This window comes from Hylobates moloch, unplaced genomic scaffold (assembly GCF_009828535.3).
Source record: "Hylobates moloch isolate HMO894 unplaced genomic scaffold, HMol_V3 SCAFFOLD_5, whole genome shotgun sequence".
NCBI classification, from domain to species: Eukaryota; Metazoa; Chordata; class Mammalia; order Primates; family Hylobatidae; genus Hylobates; species Hylobates moloch.
In genome coordinates, this window is record NW_026652280.1 from 32,347,463 (window position 1) to 32,371,708 (window position 24,246).

Genomic DNA, 24,246 nt, shown 5'->3' on the forward strand with positions numbered 1-24,246 from the left:
AACTGAATTTCTCTCTTTCGTCTTCCTCTGATTTGGACGGAATTTGAAAACAAATTCCTAGCTTTAAGAGGGGTTTGTTTTCCCCATGCTTATTGACCTAGTAAACCCTAACAAGCCATCAGAACCTCAAGAATGGTAGCCAAGCAGATAAAAACCATGGTATCTACTGTTGTTTGATATTAAGATGGAAATATAAATGCTAAAAGGAAGTAAGTAAAAGTACAGTCAGGATCGGTGTTCACATAAAAATTCCACAGTGCCTGGAGCTCAGGGCAGTGCAGTCAATAGTTATATTGGCAATAACACCTAGTGATACTATTGAAATATTGCTGGTCCCTACCTCACAATAATTAATTTGATACAGATTCCCAGAGAAACTTGTTCCACATTGATTTTTCTATATCACGGTTTCATTCTCACATTATTCTGGGAAGTATGTAGTAGGAGGTTATACAATCTTATTATCCTGTATTGAATGGGAGACAGGTGAAACATGGAAGGGATAAAAATATATTATCAAAATAAGCAAATTTCAGGTGAAGGCTATATTTTGTTAACTTTATCTTGGAATCATGGGTCACAAGAACTTCATCCTTATGGGGTTTTTTTGTTTTTTTTTTTGTTTTTTGTTTTTTGCTTAGCACGTGGAAATGTTTTAAACACCAGGAAGTGTTTAAAGGGTTTGGATTGTGTGGGACTTAACTTGGTGCACCTTCAGCTGCCATTGCTTTTAGAAAAGATTAGCTTATGGTCCTCAGATTGAAATACACATTTGAGAAAATCCCAGACTGGGGCCCAAGTGACCTATGTTTTGGTATTAATGTATTTACTTGTGGTCAGATCCCGAGAATCCATTTATTTGGCAAAGTGTCAGAAATTCAGATGAGCCAAAGAGATTCTGAGCGCTTGTGATTAGCTGCTTTGGAGTGGTAGCAGCCAAATGTTTTATCCAGTATTCTTTACTCATTAATGAAGATATTTTCCCCTATGTAACAACCATTATCTATATGATAGCATTCATTTGTTTATTTACTTATTTACTCCACAAATATCTTTGAATGCCTACTGTATACTAAGTACTTTCCTAGACGCTGGGAATTCAGAAATAGAAATCAATACGAGTCCCTACCCTCACATTGCTTCCAATCAAGCGGAGGAGACAGATTACCTAAGAAGGCAGTATGAGTACTATAATCGTAGTCTACACAAAAAACCATCTGATAAGATTTATATAACCCTGTGTCCCTTTAGCCAATGTTTAATTCAACCATTATTATTGGAAAATATCAATATTTTATTTCTATGCTTATATAGCTATAACAAAAAAAGAATGAAATGTCTTTTCAAACTGCCTGATAAGTCAGTATGCAATTTTTGATTTTTATAGGAATTTTTCACTCCTGTGGCAACTATAAATATAGTTAACCAGAAAATCTCTATGACCTTTCTCTGAACAAAGATATAGACCTATATTTAATTGATCCCTAAAAAAAATTCAGTTTAGCAACAATATTTTGTTCCAGTTGATCTTTTAGTTCCTCATTTTAATTAAGTTTAGCCTTTCTTTAATCTGTCAGCCTTATTGGTAACTATTACTTTTCAACAATTTCGAAGAGATTACATTTTTAAATGATTTTTTTAAAACCTCCCTGTTAATGGTCATTAACCTTACGTACACCAGATATAATTCTGTATAATTGAGGGACCAAACATGAAGTTCTTAAGCAGCCAAAATTACCCAAAAGCCAGGAGAACTTTTATCTATAGATCCTTTAAAATTAGACCCAAGTCAGATAGATAAGGGGGATGGTAGTTTCATCAAAATATTACCTACTCAAAAATACAAATGACAGTATTTCCAATTGCAATCCCAGAGTAAGGTTTTGCATTTCCATTTTGAATAACTTTAGTGAAGTTAAGTGATCTGAAATTGAATGCAGTGGAGTAAGCTGGTCAGACAGCTCAAAGCTATTGCAGGTCAAGGAAATCAGGTAAAGTGGAGTCATCCCCAATTTTCAATCCCCTTCACTGGAGAAATGCCGGTACCATTGCAGTGTGAACATGGCTGCATCTTTTTATATGTATAGAAGTTTTAAAATCAATTTGATTTTCACTGGTATGATTCTCTAGTGTACTTAATATGCTATGGACAGATTTCTGAGAATAGTAAGAAGCAATTACACTTCTCATGAATATATAGCGGAGGAAGCACTCTGATTCATTATTCCATTCTATTTTTGAACATGCCTATGATTTTTTTTAAAAAAAGCAAAAAATAAGAAAAATTATTTAAAGTATAGACTAGTAGATCTGAGTTTTAATTCCCTCACTAGGTGACATTAGGTAAACCCTTACACTATTTTGTGCCTCAGTTAATCCACCTATAAAATTTGATAAAACCTCCCATCTCTAGTTTACTAGCAACATTTAGTTATGCACAATGTATTTTGAAGTCTTTCAATACATGGACTCAAAATTAAATAATTTCCTTATTTCAGATATTTGTTTACTTTTATTTATGAACGTTTCCTTCTTACTAATGATTGTTAAAAATATAGAACTCAAGGAGATAGAGAAGGGCAATGAAAAAATGTCCAGGAAAAAAAATTAAACAGCATTAACTCACAACACCAGTTCTAAAACTCAAGAGCTTTCTAAATGAACTCGAGACGCACTAATCAAAGATATTTAATTTACTGATTCAAGATGCAACGTGTATGCACCTTGCAATAAATTTTGATCATGAATTGTAAAGTTTGCCATAACTCTTAGTTTACTATAATCCCACTGGTATTAATCTTGCACTTGCTCCTTTTTTTTTTTCACTAATGGAGTTAATATTTAGTTAGTTCATTCTGTAGCATATGCTTTCCAGTGATTTTGATTTTTTTTTTCTTTTCTGTTCTGTGACCTCACTGAAGTGCCAGACGTCACAGGGGAAGTCATTCAATGTAGAATTTAACACCAAGAAATTAGAAGTCTATATCCCACTGATAGAGGAGAAAATTATTTAACCTTGCTTTTTATATAATTGATTTTTTAATGACTTAACGCAAAGTGTTTTTAAAAACCTCTCTATGCCATATGTTGTGCTATATTTTGGTTATTCTTAAGTGTACTAGTTACACTAACTAGATTAATTTTGACCCTATCCAAATCATACCTCTAAGAGTGTCAGAGACAGAGAAAATAAAAAATCCAGAGAATCTCAGTTAGAAGCAGATTATAAGACTAAGATCAATTTTAGAATTCAGAGTTTATTTGGGAGTTAAACATGCATACGTGGAGCTTCTGTTCAACAGTGGCCAGGCCCTGTGCCTGCTGTTGAGCAACAGGAGAACAGAGCCTCAGCCCAGCATAAAAGGGCAAGAAGGTGCATTGGGAGCAGCATGCAAAGATTGTTTGCAGCTTTGCATGCAGAAGATGGCTTCTCTTCTAGGGTGCGCTCCCCCGCAGCAGAACACAGACACTGCTAGCACATGAGTCTGCACAAACTATGGAAACGTCTGGACACTTGACCGAAATTATAATACCTTTCTTCATCCAGATGTTAGAGTGCTTGTGTATCTCATGTATAGACACAGTCTTAAACTAAAATAATTTTATTTACTAAATTGGCCAAGCGCAGTGGCTCATGCCTGTAATCCTAGCACTTTGGGAGGCCGAGGCAGGTGGATTGCCTGAGGTCAGGAGTTCAAGACCAGCCTGGCCAACAAGGTAAAACCCTGTCTATACTAAAAATACAAAAATTAGCCGGGTGTGGTGGCGGCCACCTGTAATCCCAGCTACTCAGGAGGCTGAGGCAAGAGAATCGCTTGAATCCAGGAGACAAAGGTAACAGTGAGCTGAGACTGCACCACTGCACTCCAGCCTGGGTGACAGAGCAAGACTATCTCTCAAAAAAAAAAGAAAAAAATTATTTACTAAATTTACCTGTGAGTGTGCAATTAAATAACACACTTTCTTTCTTTTTTTCTGCAGACTTCCTCTGTGGACAGACATTTTCCTTCTATTAAAAAAAATCAAAACAAAATATTTTCTCCAAATATTTTTCATGAATTGTCAACAACAGTACTGGGAGGACATAGAGGCCCTTTCAGTGATAAGCAACCGCTTAGTGCCTGGGGCTGCTGGCTGGGCCATGCTTCTAAGTGCCAGTTGTTGGCTCAAGGGAGAATTTAAAAGGGAGACAGCCAAGACAAGGAGTAGGAAACCAAGTAGGGATGAAATGACTGGGGGCAGCCTGGTACAGTGGCTCATGCTTATAATACCAACACTTTGGAAGAATGAGACAGGAGGATTCCCTGAGGCCAGGAGTTCGAGACCAGACTGGGCAACATAGGGAGACCTACAAAATATTTTTTAAAATTAGCCTGGCATAGTGGCACAGCTACTCTGGAGGCTGAGGTGGGAGGATCGCATGAGCCCAGAAGGACAGGCTACAGTAAGCCATGTTCACACCACTGTACTCCAGCCTGCACAACAGAGCAAGATTCTGTCTCAAAAAAAAAGAAAGAAAGAAAGAAAGAAAGAAAGAAAGAAAGAAAGAAAGAAAGAAAGAAAGAAAGAAAGAAAGAAAATGGTGGGGAGAAGAAAGAATGTATTTCCATAGAAGGGATGGGTGAATGCCACATTTTTTGCTCTTTATTCAAATGGCAAAAGTTTCATGTTCTACCCCATATACATGGTATACCCTACATGTCTGCAGGACACAATATTTAAATGCTCTTATTTATTGAATTCAGAGTTCAGTTTGAGAAGAGTGATAACTGTTTAATCAGCTTCTCCTCTCTCATGTCCACCGACAGAACAGGTCACCTGACGATTCATTTGGCTCTTATAGTTAAATGAGCTCTAAAAATGTACAATATTTTTGCTGTTGGAGGCCACAGTAGACATATATGTTAATTAATATTTTCAGGTCGTGGTTAAAATTTAGTGCTGTGGTTTTGTTTGTTCCTGAAAGAAATTTTCAAAATGTCAGATGAGAACAAAACTTATTTTCTATTGGAGCGTCACAAATTTCCCCAGTAAACTGAATGTATAGTTAGCCTAATTTAGTCAGAATATACAAATGGATCAAAATGTGCTGTTCACATATAGGAACAAGTTAATGCTTTAAAACCCGTCATGACAACTAAGGATTTAGAATAGCGTTAGTTGGTATTTCTCTTACAAAGCAGAATGAACTAAAAAGTACAACAAGTATTTGTGGAATGTATTTGTACCCTTTCCTAAGGTAGGGGTGATGGGGATTACCTGTAGGGTAGGTTCTCTCTGCCCTCAGAAAGTATATTTTCTAGCTGAGAAAGACCAGACTAATATTGTAAAACACTAGAACATCAGGTACAAAGGGGCAGAATAAAGACAATAAGCACTTAGAACTTCAGCCCAGGAAGGGATAAATCAGTAAGATTTGCAGAAGTTGAAAAAGCCTTACAGAAGAAAAATGTCTTAGTCTGGCCAGGCTGCGATAAAAAAAAAAAAAAAATACCATCGACTGGGTGGCTTAAACAATATCTGTTTTTCTCAGTTCTGGATGCTGGGAAGTCCAAGATCAAGGCACTGGCAGATTCAGTGATTGGTGAGGGAGCTCTCTTCCTGGTTCATAGATGGCCATTTTCTTGCTGTGTCCTCACATGGTGGAAAAGTAGGAAGGGAGATCCCTGGGGTTGCTTTTATAAGGGCATTAATCCCATTCATGAGTGCTCTGCCCTCATGACCTAATCACCTCCCAAAGCCCTCCCCTCCCTTCTCTAATACCATCACCTTGGGGGTTAGGATTTAAATATGTGAATTTGGGGATAAGGGGGACACAGGCATTCAATCCTTAACAAGAAGAGACTTGGATGGCATTCTGATTTTGGTTGCACAAGGAAGAGAGGAGAGGGCACCTTAGGACAGAGAAATGACATAAGGCAGTTGTAGGCAGCAGATGTGAAAAATAAATGCCTGTTAGGCAATAAACACAGGATGGGCCAGGTGCAGTGACTCAGGCGTATAATCCCAGCATTTTGGGAGGGCGAGGTAGATGGATCACATGAGCTCAGGGGTTCAAGACCAGCCTGGGCAACATGGTGAAACCCCGTCTCTACAACAAAATACAGAAAAAAACTAGCCAGACGTGATGGTGTGCACCTGTAGTCCCAGCTACCTGGGAGGCTGAGGTGAGAGGATCACCTGAGCCCAGAAGGTTGAGGCTGCAGTGAGCTTGGATTGTGTGAGTGCACTCCAGCCTGGGTGGCAGAGCGAGACCTTCTCTCAAAAAAAAAAAAAGGAGACAGGATGGCTCAGCAGGTTGGACAAGAATGGGAGAACCTAGAGACTTTGTGGGGAGAACTTTAGAGTGGAGTCTTTGATGGAGACCATAGGGAGCCATTGCAGGTTCTTGGGCAGAGGCTTGCCATGATATTTAAGAGAAAGTAATTATTCTAGTCCCTTGAAAGCTAGTGCTATTAAATCTGTTGGCTGTTTTTTTTTTTTTTTTTTTTTTGCTTGTTTGTGTTGTTCATATAGTCCATCTCCTCCTCATTTGCTATTTACTGCTCATATCTGCTTCAGCATGTTACTCCTCACACCCATCTTTCTCATACTTCCAGTTTCTAATGACATGTGAGGGCAGAACCAAGAGTGGGTTGGAACATTCACCTAGAATATGGAACCACTGCCGTTGGAGGACCTTGGAGAGACCAGGAAAGCTGACTCCTGACATTCCAGGCTCTCTGGTCTCCAGTTGCGCTCAGCAGTGATGTAGTTTCCCTGATATGGCACGATGCTGCCTTCACCCTCCTGGGTGAGCAGGATTCTCAGAAACCATGCAGATCACAATGTCCTGCAAATGTGCACTTGGAAAGTCTTGGTGTAGACACCTTCGTAAGCAGCAGCTTTTTCTTTTCTTCTTCTTTTTTGTATTTAAGTCAGGGTCTCACTCTATCACCCAGGCTGGAGTGCAGTGGCCAGTGGTGCAATCATGACTCACCTCAGCCTTGACCTCCAGGGATCAAGTGATCTTCCCACTCAGAGTAGCCGGAACTAGAGGAGCGCACCACCATTCCCAGCTAATTTTTGTCTTTTTTGTAGAGACAGAGTTTCGCCATGTTGCGCAGTCTGGTATAAAACTCCTGGGTTCAAGCACTCTCCCTCGGCCTCCCAGAGTGCTGGGATTACAGGTGCGAGCCATGGCACTGGGCCTTTAGCAGCAGCTTTTGGAAACTTCCATCCACAGGAGACGTTTTATGCCCTAGTTACCCATTACTCTCCAACTTCAAACCAGTTTTTTTCTACAGTCTTAGATATGTTTGAGGCCAGGCTTCCAAGAAACATGCTTCTTCCATGTATAATTTGCTCTCCTACAATTCTACACTGTTAGAATCGCTATGCTTCCCTCCACCCCCTCTTTTTTTTTTTTTTTTTTCCTAAGATGGAGTCTTGCTCTGTCACCCAGACTAGAATGCAGTGGCGTGATCTCGGTTTACTGCAATCTCTGCCTCCTGGGTTCAAGCGACTCTCCTGCCTCAGCCTCCCAAGTAGCTGGGATTACAGGTGCCTGCCACCATGCCCAGCTAGTTTTTGTATTTTTAGTAGAGATGGGTTTTCACCATGTTGGCCAGGCTGGTCTTGAACTCCTGACCTTAGGTGATCCACCTGCCTCAGCCTCCCAAAGTGCTGGGATTATAGACATGAGCCACCATATCTGGCTCACCAACCCCTTTTTCAAAAGAGGAATCCAGTGCTCACTTTGGCAGCACATATACTAAAATTGGGACAATACAGAGAAGATTAGCATGGCCCCTGTGCAAGGATAACACACAAATTTCTGAAGCAGTCCATATTTAAAAACAAAAGGGTGAGGGGAATATAGGGGATAAAAAAGTAAGCACTTTAGGGATGTTTCCAAACCCATTCATTAATTCTGAAAAAGTAAAATGTAGCCAACCTGATGGAATTTTTAGAAAAATTGGGAGATCACTGTCAACTAAATCACATTTATTTAATCTAGTATTAGACTGCCTTTTTTTTTAACCAGATGGAAACCATTAGCAGTAATAGTGAACAAATATATCCAGGCTCCCAGAGGTCATTTTTAACCACCATTAACAATCTGGTTTTCACAGATTAGTAATATACAAAAGGCAACAGTCCAGTAAAAGATACACAAAAGGCAGCGGAAGCTTCTGTGCTTTTTATTTACCTAACATTTAGCCATTTAAAAAACCCTTTGTAAGTGAGGCATTCGAATCCTCTAAGCTCAAAATTGGCAGATTTTACCCAGAAGATGCAGCAAAATATCTGTTTGAAATAGATGCCGTTGCAAAGTGTTAATAAAACCTCTACAAAGCTGATGAAAAGACAAGCTTTTTATTAACATCATCAGTAGATTTGCCTGTGTTTAACATAGTTTCCATTTACTAGCTGCTTGTTTAGTGGTTTCATACCAATGTAAAGCTACTAATTATGAGGTAGGAAAGAAATGCATTTTACATATCATATTTTAATTTTTAAATTCAACTAACTGAAACATAATATAAGACAAACAGTCCACAAAATATCCTAATGAGTCAAAAGGAATCTGGTCTATAATTTGATAAGACTATGGTTTCTAGAATTGCCTATTCAGGAATAAAGATCTCATTTAAATCATGCTTTGAGTGGTTGAGAAAGTTGTAGAATGATAGTGTCATTATGCCCTGCAGATAAATGCAGAGATACATGCATGCCTCTTTCTTCTGTTGTTCAGATTCAATATTGTATGCCAGTATTTTTGAAACTTCTACACCTTTAACTGGTTAACAGAGACTGCACATAATATGCATGTATCTTCATTTCAAAATACTATTTTTCTTGGTTTACACATTAATGATTTGTTATCAACCTTCATGTTACTCTTGTTTTACATAATAGTGTTTTTCTAGGAATTGCATTGAGGTCTATATTTAAAATGCTTCACAGATATTTCCTCTCTATTTTCTTTTTATATGGAGAAGAAAGCCAAGGTATCAAGGTTCAAGAGTACGTCTGAGCCTATAGAGAAATCATGTCCAAGATGAGAATGAGAATGAGGCTATAGGAATCTGATCTGGATATTAGAGAAGATGCTTGCTATTAAGGAACTGAGGGATGCCAAGGATATTATTAGGCTCCTTCCCCTGATGATGCATATGTTCTGGACTATTTGCGTATATTTTCACAGATGTATTTACCTACACACACACACACACATGCACAAACACACACAAACGTACTCCGCACAGTCATCAAGTAAAATGCACTTGAATTGCCATCGATAATATCATATTGAAAATTTTCCTGTCTGTCCATGATACTGTTATAGGTCACCACTTCAGGGAGAAATTCTGTTTCCCTCTTTGCAGAAATTTTTACCTCAGCAAAGAAATCTCCCTGTACTTCTACAAGTGCCCAGGGCCGTTACATTTTGGTTTTTGCTGAGGGAAATAAATAGTAAGGAGATCTTTGATGAATTCTGGCCCATGCTTACTGTAATTTAGAATTTATGACCTCTGGGATCCTTTTCAGAAACAACTGCAGACCCTTTATTGAGTGCTTATTGTATGTTCAGCACTGTGCTAGGCACTGGCCATACCTAGCCTCTGCCCCCAAGTAACACATGGCCCACTGAGTGAGGAAGGGGAGTAAGGAAACAGTACCATGACTGAGGCCTGTGCAAGGAACTCTGGGGACACAGAGGAGGGATGGGGGCAAAGGGAGAGGGATCCATGAAGCCTCAGAGCCCCTTTGTTTGTTCTACCACACCTCTTCAGACAGAAATGAAAAGCTTGATTAAATTATGTGAGTATTGAGGATAGCAGGTTGAATTTTTTAAAAATTCTGATTGCCCGAATGATTGGATTCTGGTTTATTTAGAGCAGATTTGTAGACTCAATTCATGACTGTGGATAGAGACATTTTCTTAACTTGCCATCCTAGTCAGCATGTAAATGAAATAGGAATAACGATCTAACCTTTATGCGCAATATAGTTTTCTTTGGTCAAGGAAGAGCAGTTAAGAGATATCAGCAAGCAAGTAACTGTTTACAAACTTATATAAGTTAACTTATTTTGTCTCTCTGTTTTAAGTTGATTTTTAATTTTTTTTTACTTTTTGTTTTATTTATTTATTTATTTATTTTTTTGAGTCAGGGTCACCCAGGCTGGAGTGTAGTAGTGCAATCACAGCTCACTACAGCCTCAATCTCCTGGGCTCAAGTGATCCTCCCACCTCAGCCTCCCAAGTTGCTGGAACTACAGGTGCACACCACCACATTCAGCTAATTTTTCTATTTTTGTAGGGACAAGCTTTTGCCATGTTACCCAGGTTGGTCTCAAACTCCTGGCCTCAAGCAATCCTCCCGCCTCAGCCTCCCAATTACAGATGTGAGTCACTGCACCTAGCCTTAAGTTGATTTTTTTTTTTTTTTTTGAGATGGAGTTTCTCTCTTGTTGCCCAGGCTGGAGTGCAATGGCACAATCTCAGCTCACCGCAACCTCCGCCTCCCAGGTTCAAGCAATTCTCCTGCCTCAGCCTCTCAAGTAGCTGAGATTACAGGCATGCACCACCACGCCCAGCTAATTTTGTATTTTTTGTAGAAACAGGGTTTCTCCATGTTGGTCAGGCTGGTCTTGAACTCCTGACGTCAGGTGATCTGCCCGCCTCGGAGTCCCAAAGTGCTGGGATTATAGGTGTGAGCCACCGCGCCCGGCCCAAGTTGGTTTTTTTTAAAAAAACAAACTATCAATTATTAGGAAACCCCTCCAGGCTCATCATTTACAACTCAAAGCCTCCTCACATTTCTTTTTCAGTGTCCCAAATTTTGATGGCCCAAGAAGGCTGGGCCCCTGCTTCTAGTCTTGAGAACCTTTCCATTCAAACCAAGCTTCCTCCCTTCAAGGACCAGCGAGACTCCAATCAGATTTCTACCAGAAATCTTGACTATCCAGACTCCTCTTTTGCCCGTTCTAGCAATTTCCTTCCTTGTAAAGGATGGATAGCGGTAGGGGGCTGGAGAGGGAATAACTTCAAGAATCTGCTTTTCCGGAGCTGCCATCACAGGCCAGGCAGGCTCTGCCCTCCTTTTCTGCACCTCCCCTCCGTGTTTCAGGAGGATTGTATGTGAATAAATGAGGACAACATTTGGTTATGAGGACTTCCAATTTCAGGTTATATTAAATAAACTGTTTTGCAGATATTAAAATGTAAAGGAAAATTTACAGAACTAGCCTACACAAAACTAATAATATTTTTTCTGCTTTTTTAAAAGGTGAACACGCACAAGAAACCAACTCACCTCATTCACTCAAAAAGGATGTAGAAAATATGGGGAAAGGTAAATGAAAGTTTCAATTCTGTAGAACTTCTCTTAGCTTTAAACGACTATGGAGATAATAGGAGGATATTTTTGTTCTACACCATATTTTTAGCTTGACAAGCAACATATGAATAATATATGGACCATTGGGTGGATATAATTGAGATTAATGCATACATATCAATCAATACATGACACTGTAATATAATACTTTAAAATAATATATTACATTGATTTATATTCATGGATTTCTGCACAAAATCTATCCTATGTCTATGCAACACTTTTTAAACTGGTAAAATATTTTGTCTTATAATAATAAATTGCCATATATAACAGTTCTCTGGAGAGTTATTTGTAAAGATTAGTAAAATGACTCTTCTTTTTTTTATTAGAAGAACTTCAGAAGGTTTTATTTGAACAAATAGATTTACGGAGACGACTGGAACAAGAATTCCAGGTGTTAAAAGGAAACACGTCTTTCCCAGTATTCAGTAAGAAATCACTTTTATTCATTGTATTTATGATAACTGATTACGTTTCTATTATTAGTCTTAAGAATGTGATTCTAAGTATTAAGCGATTGTGCAAAACACACACAGTCTTCCCATGGTCTGCCTAAATATTCATAAATTTTAGTTTTATTTAGGCTTTGAATTGACTCACAGATAAAATTTCTTACAATAACTTTTTGGTATTTGTGTATGGATGTATGTGTATCTCTATGTGTATGTTGTACGTATTTTAAAAATGTGTGTAAATATATAATTAAATATGTAAATATATTTAAATATTTAGATATAGTTAGATTATAGATTTTAAAACAAAAGAACTACTTCGGTATTTACATTCTCTCAAGTAGGGAAAACAAGAAAAAGTTAACTTTCATTCTCAGATTGTTCTGGATAGCTTCCTGATGCTTGAGATATGTATAAATATGAAAATCTAAACTTTAATGGTTCAGTATACACAATCTATTTTATTAAATGAAATTGGTATAATTTTAGTAGTTTTAGATTTCCCATCCATATTTAATGTTAAAATTCCATTCTGAATTTAGAGGCAGGAGATAGTGTAGCCTAAAAACTGTTAGTTCTACTCCCAGAGTCTTGGAATTTCCTAAAACTTTACGGTAGGTGTCCAGATTTTAAAAATTCATCTGCCCTGGTCTGGGTCACATCTGGACAAATACATCCCAGTAGTGTTTTTCAAGCTTTCCGGAGTTTGATTTAGTCATATTCCCCTCTCCAGAGAAAGGAAAGTGGGAAAATAGTATGCAAACTTATTTTTTTTTTCTTTTTGAAACGGAGTCTTGCTCTGTCACCCAGGCTGGAGTGCAGTGGCACAATCTCAGCTCACTGCAACCTCTGCCACCTGGGTTCAAGCAAGTCTCCTGTCTCAGCCTCCAGAGTAGCTGGTACTACAGGCACACACCACCACACCTGGCTAATTTTTGTATTCTTAGTAGAGGCAGGGTTTCACCATATTGGTCAGGCAGATCTCGAACTCCTGACCTCAGGTGATCCACCTGCCTCGGCCTCCCAAAGTGCTGGGATTACAGGCATGAGCCACTGTGCCTGGCCGGCAAACTTATTTTTCTAATTATATATTTTTAAAATTAATTTTTTCCAGGGCACTTTTTTAGAATGTCAGCATGCTTCTTGTTATTAATCCAGAAATCACAAAACTCAAGTTGGCAATTCCTGTGCCAGATGATTCCTGTATCAGCATCTGGAAGATTTTTTTTTTTTTTTAAGACGGAGTTCCGCTCTGTCGCCCAGGCTGGAGTGCAGTGGCTCAATCTCGGCTCACTGCAAGCTCCACCTCCCGGGTTCACGCCATTCTCCTGCCTCAGCCTCTCCGAGTAGCTGGGACTACAGGTGTCCGCCACCACGCCCGGCTAATTTTTTGTATTTTCTTAGTAGAGACGGGGTTTCACTGTGGTCTCGATCTCCTGACCTCGTGATCCGCCCGCCTCGGCCTCCCAAAGTGCTGGGATTACAAGCGTGAGCCACTGCGCCCGGCCGGAAGATTTTTAAATAATTGTGATAATTTCAGTAATATCAGCCTGAAGGTCCTCATTCATTAGGGCTTCCTAAATGTAATCACTGGCACAACTGAATGACATACTTAGGTAGCATTTTTGAATAGCACCAGGTTCCTGGTAACATGTCAAACTAAATTTGACCAGAACATTTAGTCAGGATTCAAAATGTAGAGGAAACTGCATGATGGAAGAGAACTCTGACCACAAGGAATGGGAGGGTCTGCAAAGTGTGTTCTCTCTGCATACTCCAAAGGAGGTTGGAGCTCATGGTGCTTCAGTTATTTTGAATTCGGAGAATGCCTGCAGGGCTTTAGAATAAGATTGAAAGAAGGAGAATGGCCAATAGCTTTTGATAGCATAATTAGGAATATTGTGATACTTATAGCTTTGAGAAAAGGAGAAACATTTAAAATATCTTTGAAACCATAAGAAACAGGTGCTTCGAAAGGATCTAGGATTCTCTAACTTTTGAAACTGTATCTTAAGAAAGGCTGCACAGTTCCTTGCCCCAATGAGAGGCATTGAATGATATGTTTTTCCAATAGCTGATGTTTATCTAATTGTTGAGTTTGCAAGTCACTGCTTTTAGATCTAGCAGAGTGGATCTAAGTCCCATTGAATCCCTAACATGCCCTTCTAACTCCCTATGAAACCTCTGTAGTCATAATTCATCCCATTAATAAAAGCTAACTCATATTCATTCTAAGGAATTAAGTAGTCCATAATAATTTATATTTTTCTTAGTAACTGCTCTGTAGCACAACATGTTTCTGTTAAACAAAATGTTAGAATGTTACAGTACTGGCCAGTTTCAATTCAGACCTCTCATTCATCATTTTGATGTGCATTAATATGTATCCTCTGTGATTGCCACATATATGAAACACTTCAATTAAACAGTAACAAAAAAAGAATTCCTCTTTTTTTTATCTACAACATACTCCACTGACCAAGGAAGTGGCATGTGTGTGCCCAAGTTTAAATAATGCGTGGTTTAGATACACCACAAAGAGGCAGTCAATTTCACACGGATGAAAATAGCAAATGCACATTATGTGCTTGTTAACTAAATGTGAGGGGCCGTGAGGCTAAGGGACAGATTTAGATTCACTCAGATGAAAAGGGGAAAACCGAGCTTTGCAAAGCCCCATCGGAAAGAAGCATAGAGGAATTCTCGTGAGAGTTTTGCAAAGCTTTTTACTAGGAGGTGAACAGATGCTCACAGTCACCACACTTAAAATCCAGTTGACTTAGAGCACTGTGGTCCTAGGCTAGGAGCTGTAGCACGTGAGAATTAAGAATCTAGGCTCAAAAATCGACCAGACTTGAGTTCATTTTCAGGCTCTGCTACTTGCTGGTTGTATGACCTTGGCAACTGTAAAATGGGGCAGATAATTCCTATCGCATAGAAGAATGAGAGGACTGAACGAGAGACCTATGTGAAGTGCTGTGCACATTGCTGAGCACAGGATAAGTGCAATTATGATGGTAATTATGAAGCAGAAAGAAGAAAAGGAGAGGAACAGCACTGAGCTCTAGAAAAGCATTTCTAAACTTGGGTCCAAATTTTTGGCTTCTGGCCAGGCACAGTGGTTTATGCCTGTAATCCTAGCACTTTGGGAGGCCGAGGCAGGCAGATCACTTGAGGTCAGCAGTTTGAGACCAGCCTGGCCAGCTTGGTGAAACCTCATCTGTACCAGAAATATAAAAAATTAGCTGGTGTGGTGGTATGAATCCTAGCTACTCAGGAGGCTGAAGCAGGAGAATCGCTTGAACCTGGGAGGCAGAGGTTGCAGTGAGCCGAGATCGTGCCACTGCACTCCAGCCTGGGCAACACAGAGAGACTCTGTCTCCAAAAAAAAAAAAAAAAAAAAAAAATTGGCTTCTTGTCGTGGTTCTGAGGGCTAATGAGGACCACAGGAATGGTCCTAAGTATGGAGAGGGTACAAATAAAGATAACAGAGAGGAGGGGCAGGTGGAGGAGGAGGAGGAGGAGGAAGGGTAGAGGGAAAAAGGAGAAGGAGGAGGAAGAGGCAGAAAAGGAGGAAGAAGGAGGAAGATGGAGGAGAAGGAAGAAACAAGTCTCCACATTTGGGGAGCAGCAGTTGGGAGGAGGAAGAGAAACAAGCAACTCTCTGCACTTGCTGGAACAGAGGCTTCCAGAGCTGCTCTCCACTGATACTTATGCATAGCCCTGATGGGGAAATCTGGGGAGGAGAAAGCAGGGCAAGGCAGGCATTTGCCATTACAGCAGAGGCAGAGAAGCATGGCAGGTCATAGAGAGGGTTCCAGGTGTGGATGCTGACTGCTCTACTCACTGACTGAGTAACCTTAGGCAAGTTCCCTGATCTCTTTTCAACACTATAACAATACTACTACCTACCTCCTGGGGTTGTGGAGAGAATTAAATGAGTGAAAGGCATGAAGTGCTTAGCATAGTGACAAATGCATAGTAATTACTATTAAATGTGAGTTGTTGCTACTATATACTGTTTTAAAGTTTGATGCTGACATTCTTGTAGTGACTGTATAGTAAACCAGCTAATGTAAGAAACCAGAACTTGTAAAGGTTTATGGGAGCTGTCATTATAGAGGGTGGGACAGGCAGTGAAACTTGCTTTAATACCAAACAATAAGTTTAATCAACAAACCAGGTAGGACAAAACAGAGAGGTAGGGAGGGTATACTAAGGAAAAAGGAGAAGCTGGAATTGAGTGGGAGTAGGTGTTTGGGGAAATGGATTAGGAGGGGCTCCACCATTATTAAGGTTACTTTGAGATGACAATAGGATGGCTGGTCAAACATGTTTTGCAATGAAAATCATGTTCAATTGGACAGGTAAATTATTAAAGGTGACTCCCAATGCCACCATTCCAAACTCCCTCACTTACGACTGGTCTGATCATTTTTGCAGCTGTAAATCCAGAAGTTATGTTTGCCACTGCATTATGTACACCTTCCCCAGCAATTGTATCTCTTCTTCCTCTCTTTTCCTCCAATACCCTATGCCTTCCTTTATTCCAGCATTCATCATTTTGCTGTAGTTTTTATTCATTTTGATTTCTTCCCACTAGCCTTCTTAAAACCTCAGAGCCTAGCCCCGAACCTGGGACCTGCTAAAGGTGGCAATGAATGGAGAAGGCCCTCACCAGCAGGGTGCCCTGCATCCTCACCTCCCTTCTCCACTCCAGCCCTTTCTGCCTGCTGCTCTTAGCCCTGTCTTCCTAAAACTCTAGATTTGGCACAAAATCTTCACTTCAAGAAGCTAGAATGATTTGCACTGTTTATCATGGTATATCTAAGTTAACTCTTGTCTGACTCTCAAAACCTGTCATAATTGTGTGCCCCTCCCCCAACCTCTCCACCCTTATTTCTGCGTCTCCCCCGGCTCAGCTCCAGTTACCTGGCAGACCACTCTCACCCCTCTCCACCCACCTCTACACACCGTGTCCCTCTAGTCCAGAGTGCCTTCCCTCATCCAAGTCCTCCTTCTTATCTGGAGCACAGCTAAAGTTTTGCCACATCCAAGAAGCCTTTCCACTCTTGCAGCAGGCACCATTCTCTGAAGTCCTGTTGTGTTCATTTCTAGTACCATGAGTTTTCTGTGTTGACTCCTCCTCTGTTTCACTCGTGTTACTCTCCACTCCCCCAACCCGAATTGTAAATAGATTCAGGGAAGGACTACTCAGAATGTTCTTCTGTTGCCACCTGCAGCACCTGGCGTATTGTGGGTACATAGCATACTCTCAATAAATGATTGATAGAAACATTGGGATCATACCCGAAGAGATTAAAACTGACAATGGAGGATGAAATTGGATCACTGAAGACTTGTATAAAGGAGAGTATCCAGGGCTCATGAGTTGAATCCTTAGATTTGCAGATCTAGTGACAAATTCATGGTACTTACAAGAACTGAGTGGAAAGGCCAGTTGGTTATTACAGGAAAGCACTAATGAATGGAGCTTTAAGAAAAATGTTAGATTTCATCGAAAATGTCATCATTTTAGATTCTTATAAAAAATTGCTCTTCCAAATTACTGTTAAGAGTCCTTGTTATTAAAAACAAACTACATCTCATCTCCCTGAATATGGTTGTCTGCATCTTTCACCTGTGGCCATTATTGAATTCATTTTATGTTCAGTGGTTCCCTTCCTTCCTTCCTTCCTTCTTCTTTCTTTTTGTAGCATACTCTGGAAGATGAAGTGTGGGGTCGGGGCGGCGGGGCAGATTCCAAAATACTGTACAGATTAAAAGCCTTGGTCCTTTCAGTAGGAGATGGCTATGAAAAAAATTTTTTTAAGTTTTGGCTGGGCACAGTGGCTCAGGTCTGTAATCTCAGCACTTTGGGAAGTCGAGGCAGGAGGATTGCTTGAGCCCAGGAGTTCGAGATCAGCCTGGGCAACATACTGGGACCCTGTCTCTACACAAACACATACACACAAATTAGCCAAGCATGGTGGCATGCACAGGTAGTCCCAGCTACTAAGGACGCAGAGGTGGGAGGATCACTTGAACCCGGGAGGTCAAGGCTGCAGTGAGCTCTGGTCACACCATTGCACTCAAGCCTGGGTGACAGAGCAAGACCCTGTCTCAAAAAAAAAAAAAAAAAAAAAAAGGTTCAATGGTTCTTTAAAAATAGAGATAACAAAATGAAGCCATTGTAAACAAATTGAACCCCAAAGCCCACTGCTTGGTTAGAACATTCCAGGTGAACCAGATGTGAACCAGATGTACCCTATGGGTTTGTCTTCTTACTTATGGTTCTAGGAATGTAGGCTAGATACTTTTTATTGCTGTTTGGAAAACCCTTTGGCTTTTCCAGCTGTCTGAGATTGCAGTGTGCAGCCTTGCTGTTGTGTTGGCTGACATGCTGCACTTCAGTGCTTTTCTTTGCTATTTCCTTTCATATTATCATTTTCCAAAAATAGTTGGGTTATAAGTGATTCTCACTAGAGAAGTCGGCTTAATGATTTTTTCCATCTCCAATTAAACTGTGTCTTCATCAACCTTTAGAACATAGAAAAAATATGGTCGGGCATGGTGGCTCATCCTGTAATCCCAGTACTATGGGAGGCCAAGGCAGGTGGATCACTTGAGGTCAGGAGTTTGAAAGCAACCTGGCCAAAATGGTGAAACCCTGTCTCTACTAAAAATACAAAAAAATTAGCCAGGCATGGTGGCGCATGCCTGTAACCCCAGCTACTCGGGAGGCTGAGGCAGGAGAATTGCTTGAACCCGGGAGGCAGAGGTTGCGGCGAGCTGAGATCATGCCACGGCACTCCAGCCTGGGCAACAGAGTGAGACTCTGCCTCAAATTTCAAAAAAAAAAAAAAAGAACATAGAAAAAGTGTTAGATCTTTGTATGTTTGCCAATTAACAATCTTTATATCTCAAAAGCTATACACATCCTTGTTGTGGAAAATTTTAAGTATGCAGAAATAAAAAGGAAAGGAAACAAAAATCACCCATAATCTTGCCACCTAGAGATAACCAATGTTAACATTTTGGAGTTTCAGCCTTTTTAAATGCCTATTAAATGCTTTTATAAAACAAAATGAAATGTAATACACAACATTTTTTACTTCCTTTTTGTTTTAGCTAAAATGTGCCTCTTTCTGTTACTACACAGCAGTGTATAAATATACTGTTATGTTGGACATTAAGGTTTGTCCAAGTTTTAGATGATGGACACCCTTGTAACTAAGTCTTTGCATGTATCTACTATTATTTCCTTAGGTTAAACTCCTAAAAGTGTTGCTGTGTTAAAGGGTATGAACTTTTTAAAGGTATTAACATATAATTTCAAGTCGCTTTTCAGAAAGTTTAAACTAATTTCTGCTCCCATCTTTGGAATAGCATGTATCATCTTTTCATTTAATCTTTGCTAACTTAAGAGGAAATTTTGGTATTTCATATTATTTCCTTTTCTTTCATTGCTGGTGTTGGTGAACATTTTTCATGTGTCTAGCATCCTTTCATGTTTTGTGAATGCCCATTTATATTCTCTCCCCATATTTCTGTTGATGTGTTCATTTTCTTATTGATTTGTATAAACCCTCTTATACTAAAATGTTAATTCTTTGACATGTTGCAAGTATTTTTTGGTTTGTATCAATTACCTTTAAATGTTGACTATGGTGTTTTATGTTTGGGGAATTTAATCTGTTTGTAATTTATTGGCATACCAAAGTTTTAAATTTCTGTCTAATCAAATCAACCAGTCTTTTCCTTTTCAGTGTTTGCCTTTTATGCTCTTCCCCACTCCAATCTTAAAAAAAAATTTGCTATTGTTTCGAATACTTTAATGGCTTCTTTTTTTTTTCATTTTAACTTAAGGAATTATATTAAGTGTACTATCATAAAAAAATGAGCGTGAGTTAAGTTAGGATTAGTTTTCATTATTCCACTCTGAATTGCCCTTAGCTGTTCCCTTCTCTAAAATTAGAATCTTCTGTGATCCCAGGGAAGTGCTCCAGCCTGGTCGGCTTCAGGCAGCACCCCCCTTCCTAATTCATCTTAGTTTACTACCCTGGTCAAAGGCATGTTGGACCCCTAGAAGCTCAGAGGAAAGTTTTCTCCTTCACAGAGGGAGACCTGCTTGCCATGTGCTCCAGTGTCTGGAACCACACTGATCTTCCTGGAGGCCTGCAGGCCATAGTGCAGGACCAAGTGTTGGAACCAGGGCAGTTTGTGGAGGGCTGGTTTCCCTGTTGCCCTGTACCCTTAGACCCACCTCTAGAGCATCCTGACCTGGTGAGGTGGATGCCAGCTCCTCACATGGTACCTTACGCCTAATTGTTATTGGTGTAAATCAAAATCTTTCCCTCACTTCCCCTGCACAGGAAAGACAAGTGGGTGCATGGAGCCCAATCAGATCAATTTATTTTGTCACCAAAAAATTTTTCTTTTTTTTTTTGAAACAGAGTCTCACTTTGTCACTCAGACTGGAGTGCAGTGGTGCAATCTCAGCTCACTGCAGCCTTGACTTCCCAGGCTCAGGTGATTCTCCTACCTCAGCCTCCTGCGTAGCTGGGACTACAGGTGTGCACCTCCATGCTCAGCTAATTTTTTGTATTTTTAGTAGAGACAGGGTTTTTCCATGTTGCCAAGGCTGGTCTCAAACTCCTGGGCTCAAGCAATTCTCCTGCCTCGGCCTCCCAAAGGGCTGGGATTATCGGCTTGAGCCACCACACTCGGCCTGTCATCAAAGCTTAAAATGCTAGAGCAAGAAAAGACCTGAAAGCGCACATTGTTTCACACCTTTGTTTCTTTAGATAAAGGTCTGAGGCTCTACAGTGGGGTAGTTACTATAGATGGCAGAATCTCAACCTGCTGGTGGATAATTCTGTGTGTTTTTACTCCTCATTTATTAGCTAGCCCCTGCTGTGTGCCAGGCACTGTGGTAGGCCTTGAAAATTTTAAAAGTGTCTAAACGTATCTTCCTGCCCTCTAAGAACTCAACTGTTTAGCAGGGAGACAGATGTATAACAACTAATCACAGCATGTATTATGGATGCATTAATACAGGTATGGACAGGGTGCTGGAGAAGTACAAAAAAATGGGTAAATAATTCTGGCAGGAGGGGCTGCAGAATTGGAGAAGACTTCCTGGAGGAGGTAACATCTGGACTGGACTTTAAAGAAAAGGTAGTTGTTTGCTGCAAGGGCAAGACCACAGCAGGGGCAAAAGCACAGAGGCTGGAAGTATAATGCATAGTTGAGGACTGGAGAGTGGTTTGGTGGCTAGTGTGGTGCAGGGGATTTCCTCCGTGCCCTCGGCTACAGCCAGCTGAGCCATATACAGTTCCCCTCTCCTCCTTCCATGTCTTTATGTAGAATGCTGTTCTCCATGTGTCTGCTCAAGCAGCTCTTCCCTCTAATGCTCCCAGAATGAATGACAGCTCTTCTCTCAATCTTTGCATGGCACCACATACTTCCCTCTATTACAGTGACTTTGACATCAAAATCAGAGGTGACAGTAGGGATTGGGTCTTTTTAAAAAAATTAATTAGAACACATGTTTGGGGTTGGATAAGAAATTCAAATCATATGAAAAGGTAGAAGTTGAAAGAAATAAAAAGAACAAAGCCTTTTCATCTCTAAGTACCCAGGGTCTCATGAGTGGTAAAGGATTTACTATCTTGAAAGTGTTGGAAAGCCATTGGAGATTTTTAAGCAGGGAATTAAAGGTATTTGGAGAGGAAGGGACTGGAGGCAGGTGGTCAGTTGGAAAATGATTCAGGGATGAGGTGCCTGCACGTGGGAGGTAACAATGGCAAAGAGGGGAGAAGATGAAGGTAGAACACATAGAACTCACACACTAGTTGGCTGTGGAGATGAAAGGAAAAGGAGAAGAAAAGATAATGAAAAGATAATGATGAAGTTTCTGGTTTCCTCAAGCTGGTTTCCTAAATATGAAATCGTGCTAATTTCTCCTTCAGTGCAGAAAAAGGCAAAGTTAGCCAAGTCCACACTTTTAAAAGGATCACATGGAGAAGATGTAACACTAAACTGTGCATTTGGAAGTTGTTTTTTCCCTAATGCAATAAATATGGTCAATATGTAGAACAGCAAAAATATTTTGCATGACAATATCTCTTAAAGTTCTCTTCTTCTCAGATTAAGGTAAGGTCTGTAGAAACGCACCAGGACAAAGGAGGAACATAAAATAAGGCTGATCCCAGGGTGAGAGAGTTTGCTGCACAGGAGAGTCAGGCTGAAGTATTCTCTCTTAGGAGTGAGATGAGCTGCAGTGAAGCCAGGCAGGCATTTTTCACAGACCCACATCTTATTTACCTGGAAGGTATTATGTGCAGGAGGGGCAGCATTTCCCATGCTCAGCTCTATCTGAGGCCTGCCCCACTCACTCGTACTGGACTTCTGAAGACAGTGGAAGCTCCCAATACCTGTGATTTGCACAAGTGTGCAAAGGTTAAAGAACATGATTGTGTGGGATATTTCTGTGTAATCATATGCAAGAGATTATGCTAGATGGAATATGAGATACTGTAAAATATAAGACATACTCTCAGAATTTACTCTCTAGTCTGATTAAATTATAGACAGTTGAAAACATTCTTCAAACAAGCATATAATTTGCCTACGAAAAAAAGACTTAAAAGTAGGGGGGCTGTCCGTGGGACTGTCAATAATGTTTTTACTAGCTAAACTAACAGTAGATTTTACACTTTAGTTAATCTTTCTCTATCTCTCTCTCTCCTACCAGATAATTTTCAGGATCAGATGAAAAGGGAACTAGCCTACCGAGAAGAAATGGTGCAACAGTTACAAATTGTAAGATGCATTTCTACTTAAAAATAAATGCAACTTAATTGGTTTGTTTTCAGACTACCCAATATGTATGAAACTGTTCACGTTTTTGCATGAAATCCTTTGGTCCACTTACCTCTCAGCTGGCTTAGATGCTAATTACCAAGAGATTTACTTAGACACAGGATAAACAGATGTGGCAGTATGTTTCCTCTAAATGTAACTACCTACCATGTGTTAACAGACAGATGTGTAAATTATCTCAGTGGGTAAACCAAAGGTACCTGCATTTTCTTCCATTATGCAAACTTCCCAAACACAATGCTGGGCCATACTAGGAGCTCAGTGAAGGGCAACTGTCTTCCATCCTCTCTTCCTTTCACTACCCACACTTGAGCCGGGCCCTCCACTACCAATAAAACATAATTAATGAGCACAATTAATCAATTAAATTCACTTGAAGGATGATGAAAAGGAACAAATGATTTCCAAATGAAATGTATTACTCTATCCTAATCATTTCTAAAAATGGACACTCACTAACATCTATTTATATGGAAAAGAAAACAGGAAGATGTCTGATAAGTAAATGTAGTGGTTTTGTTTTGGGTTTTTGTTTGCTTTCTGAATTTCTTGCCTTTTGTCCCCATGTAGATACATCTAGTATTATTCATTAGGGCTTTTAAAGGAGTCTCCCAAGCTTCCTCATTTTTGTGAGTACAATGGAGAAAATTATTTCTGCTCAATATTTTCAAGATATATTTAATCACCTGGATAAAAACACATATTGATCCTTAGTGCTATTCTCAGCGTAATTATTATACTTTGGGTTGCTTGACATTTCTGTACTGATCCGTGCTACCTTTCAACCATTAATCATGGATCCATGCATATGTGCCTGTCTTGTCTACAGAGCCAGAAACCTAGTTCTTCTGTCGGGATTATTTAAGAAAGGTAGTTATTAATGTTTCCATTCTTCATTGGAGAAATCATGCCAGTGTTAGTGGAGATTCCTAAGAGTCATTTTTGCAGCAGTTGGTTTTCCCTGATCTCAAGTGATCGCTAACAACTCTCAGTTCTGAAAACCACTACATAAGATGCTGCTTAAACAAGATTTTCTTCTCATGTTGGTTTTGTTTGCACCTGAATTCACTGGGGAGCAGAGGATTTTCATAATTGATTTAATAACAAATTCCCATTCTTAGCTTTTGATTCCTTGATAATAAGAGCTATGATTACTGCTGTGAATATATTTATTGTATTCTCTGTTTAAAGGAAAAATTTAAATAAAATATTCGATGTAGGGGAATATAAAATTTTAACACCTTCCTTATTTTACAAAGGACATCATTTTCAGGTTTTTTTTTTTTTTTTTTTTTAGACAGGGTCTCACTCTGCTGCACAGGCTGGAGTGCAGTGGTACAATCATAGCTCACTGCAGCCTCCAACTCCTGGGCTCAAGCAATCCTCCCACCTCAGCCTCCCAAGTAGCTGGAACTGCAGATGTGCACCACCACACCTGACTAATTTTTAAATTTTTTGTAGAGACAGGGTCTTTCTGTGTTGCCCAGGGTGGTCTTAAACTTCTGGCCTCCAGCAAT

At 39.8% G+C, this 24,246-nt stretch overlaps 1 protein-coding gene and 1 non-coding gene across 2 annotated transcripts in view; both read left to right on the forward strand.

Annotated features, from left to right (window-relative positions):
* SKOR2 (SKI family transcriptional corepressor 2) overlaps positions 1-24,246 on the forward strand; it is a 46,196-nt gene that overhangs the window by 9,441 nt on the left and 12,509 nt on the right. The window contains exons 5-7 of the mRNA XM_032151709.1: positions 11,277-11,342; positions 11,720-11,818; positions 22,602-22,669. Of these exons, the coding sequence (XP_032007600.1) occupies positions 11,277-11,342; positions 11,720-11,818; positions 22,602-22,669 (233 nt within the window). The remainder of the gene's footprint in view (positions 1-11,276; positions 11,343-11,719; positions 11,819-22,601; positions 22,670-24,246) is intronic.
* On the forward strand, positions 7,730-7,836 carry LOC116469957 (U6 spliceosomal RNA). The gene has a single exon (XR_004248407.1). It is a non-coding gene; the product is annotated as a U6 spliceosomal RNA (small nuclear RNA).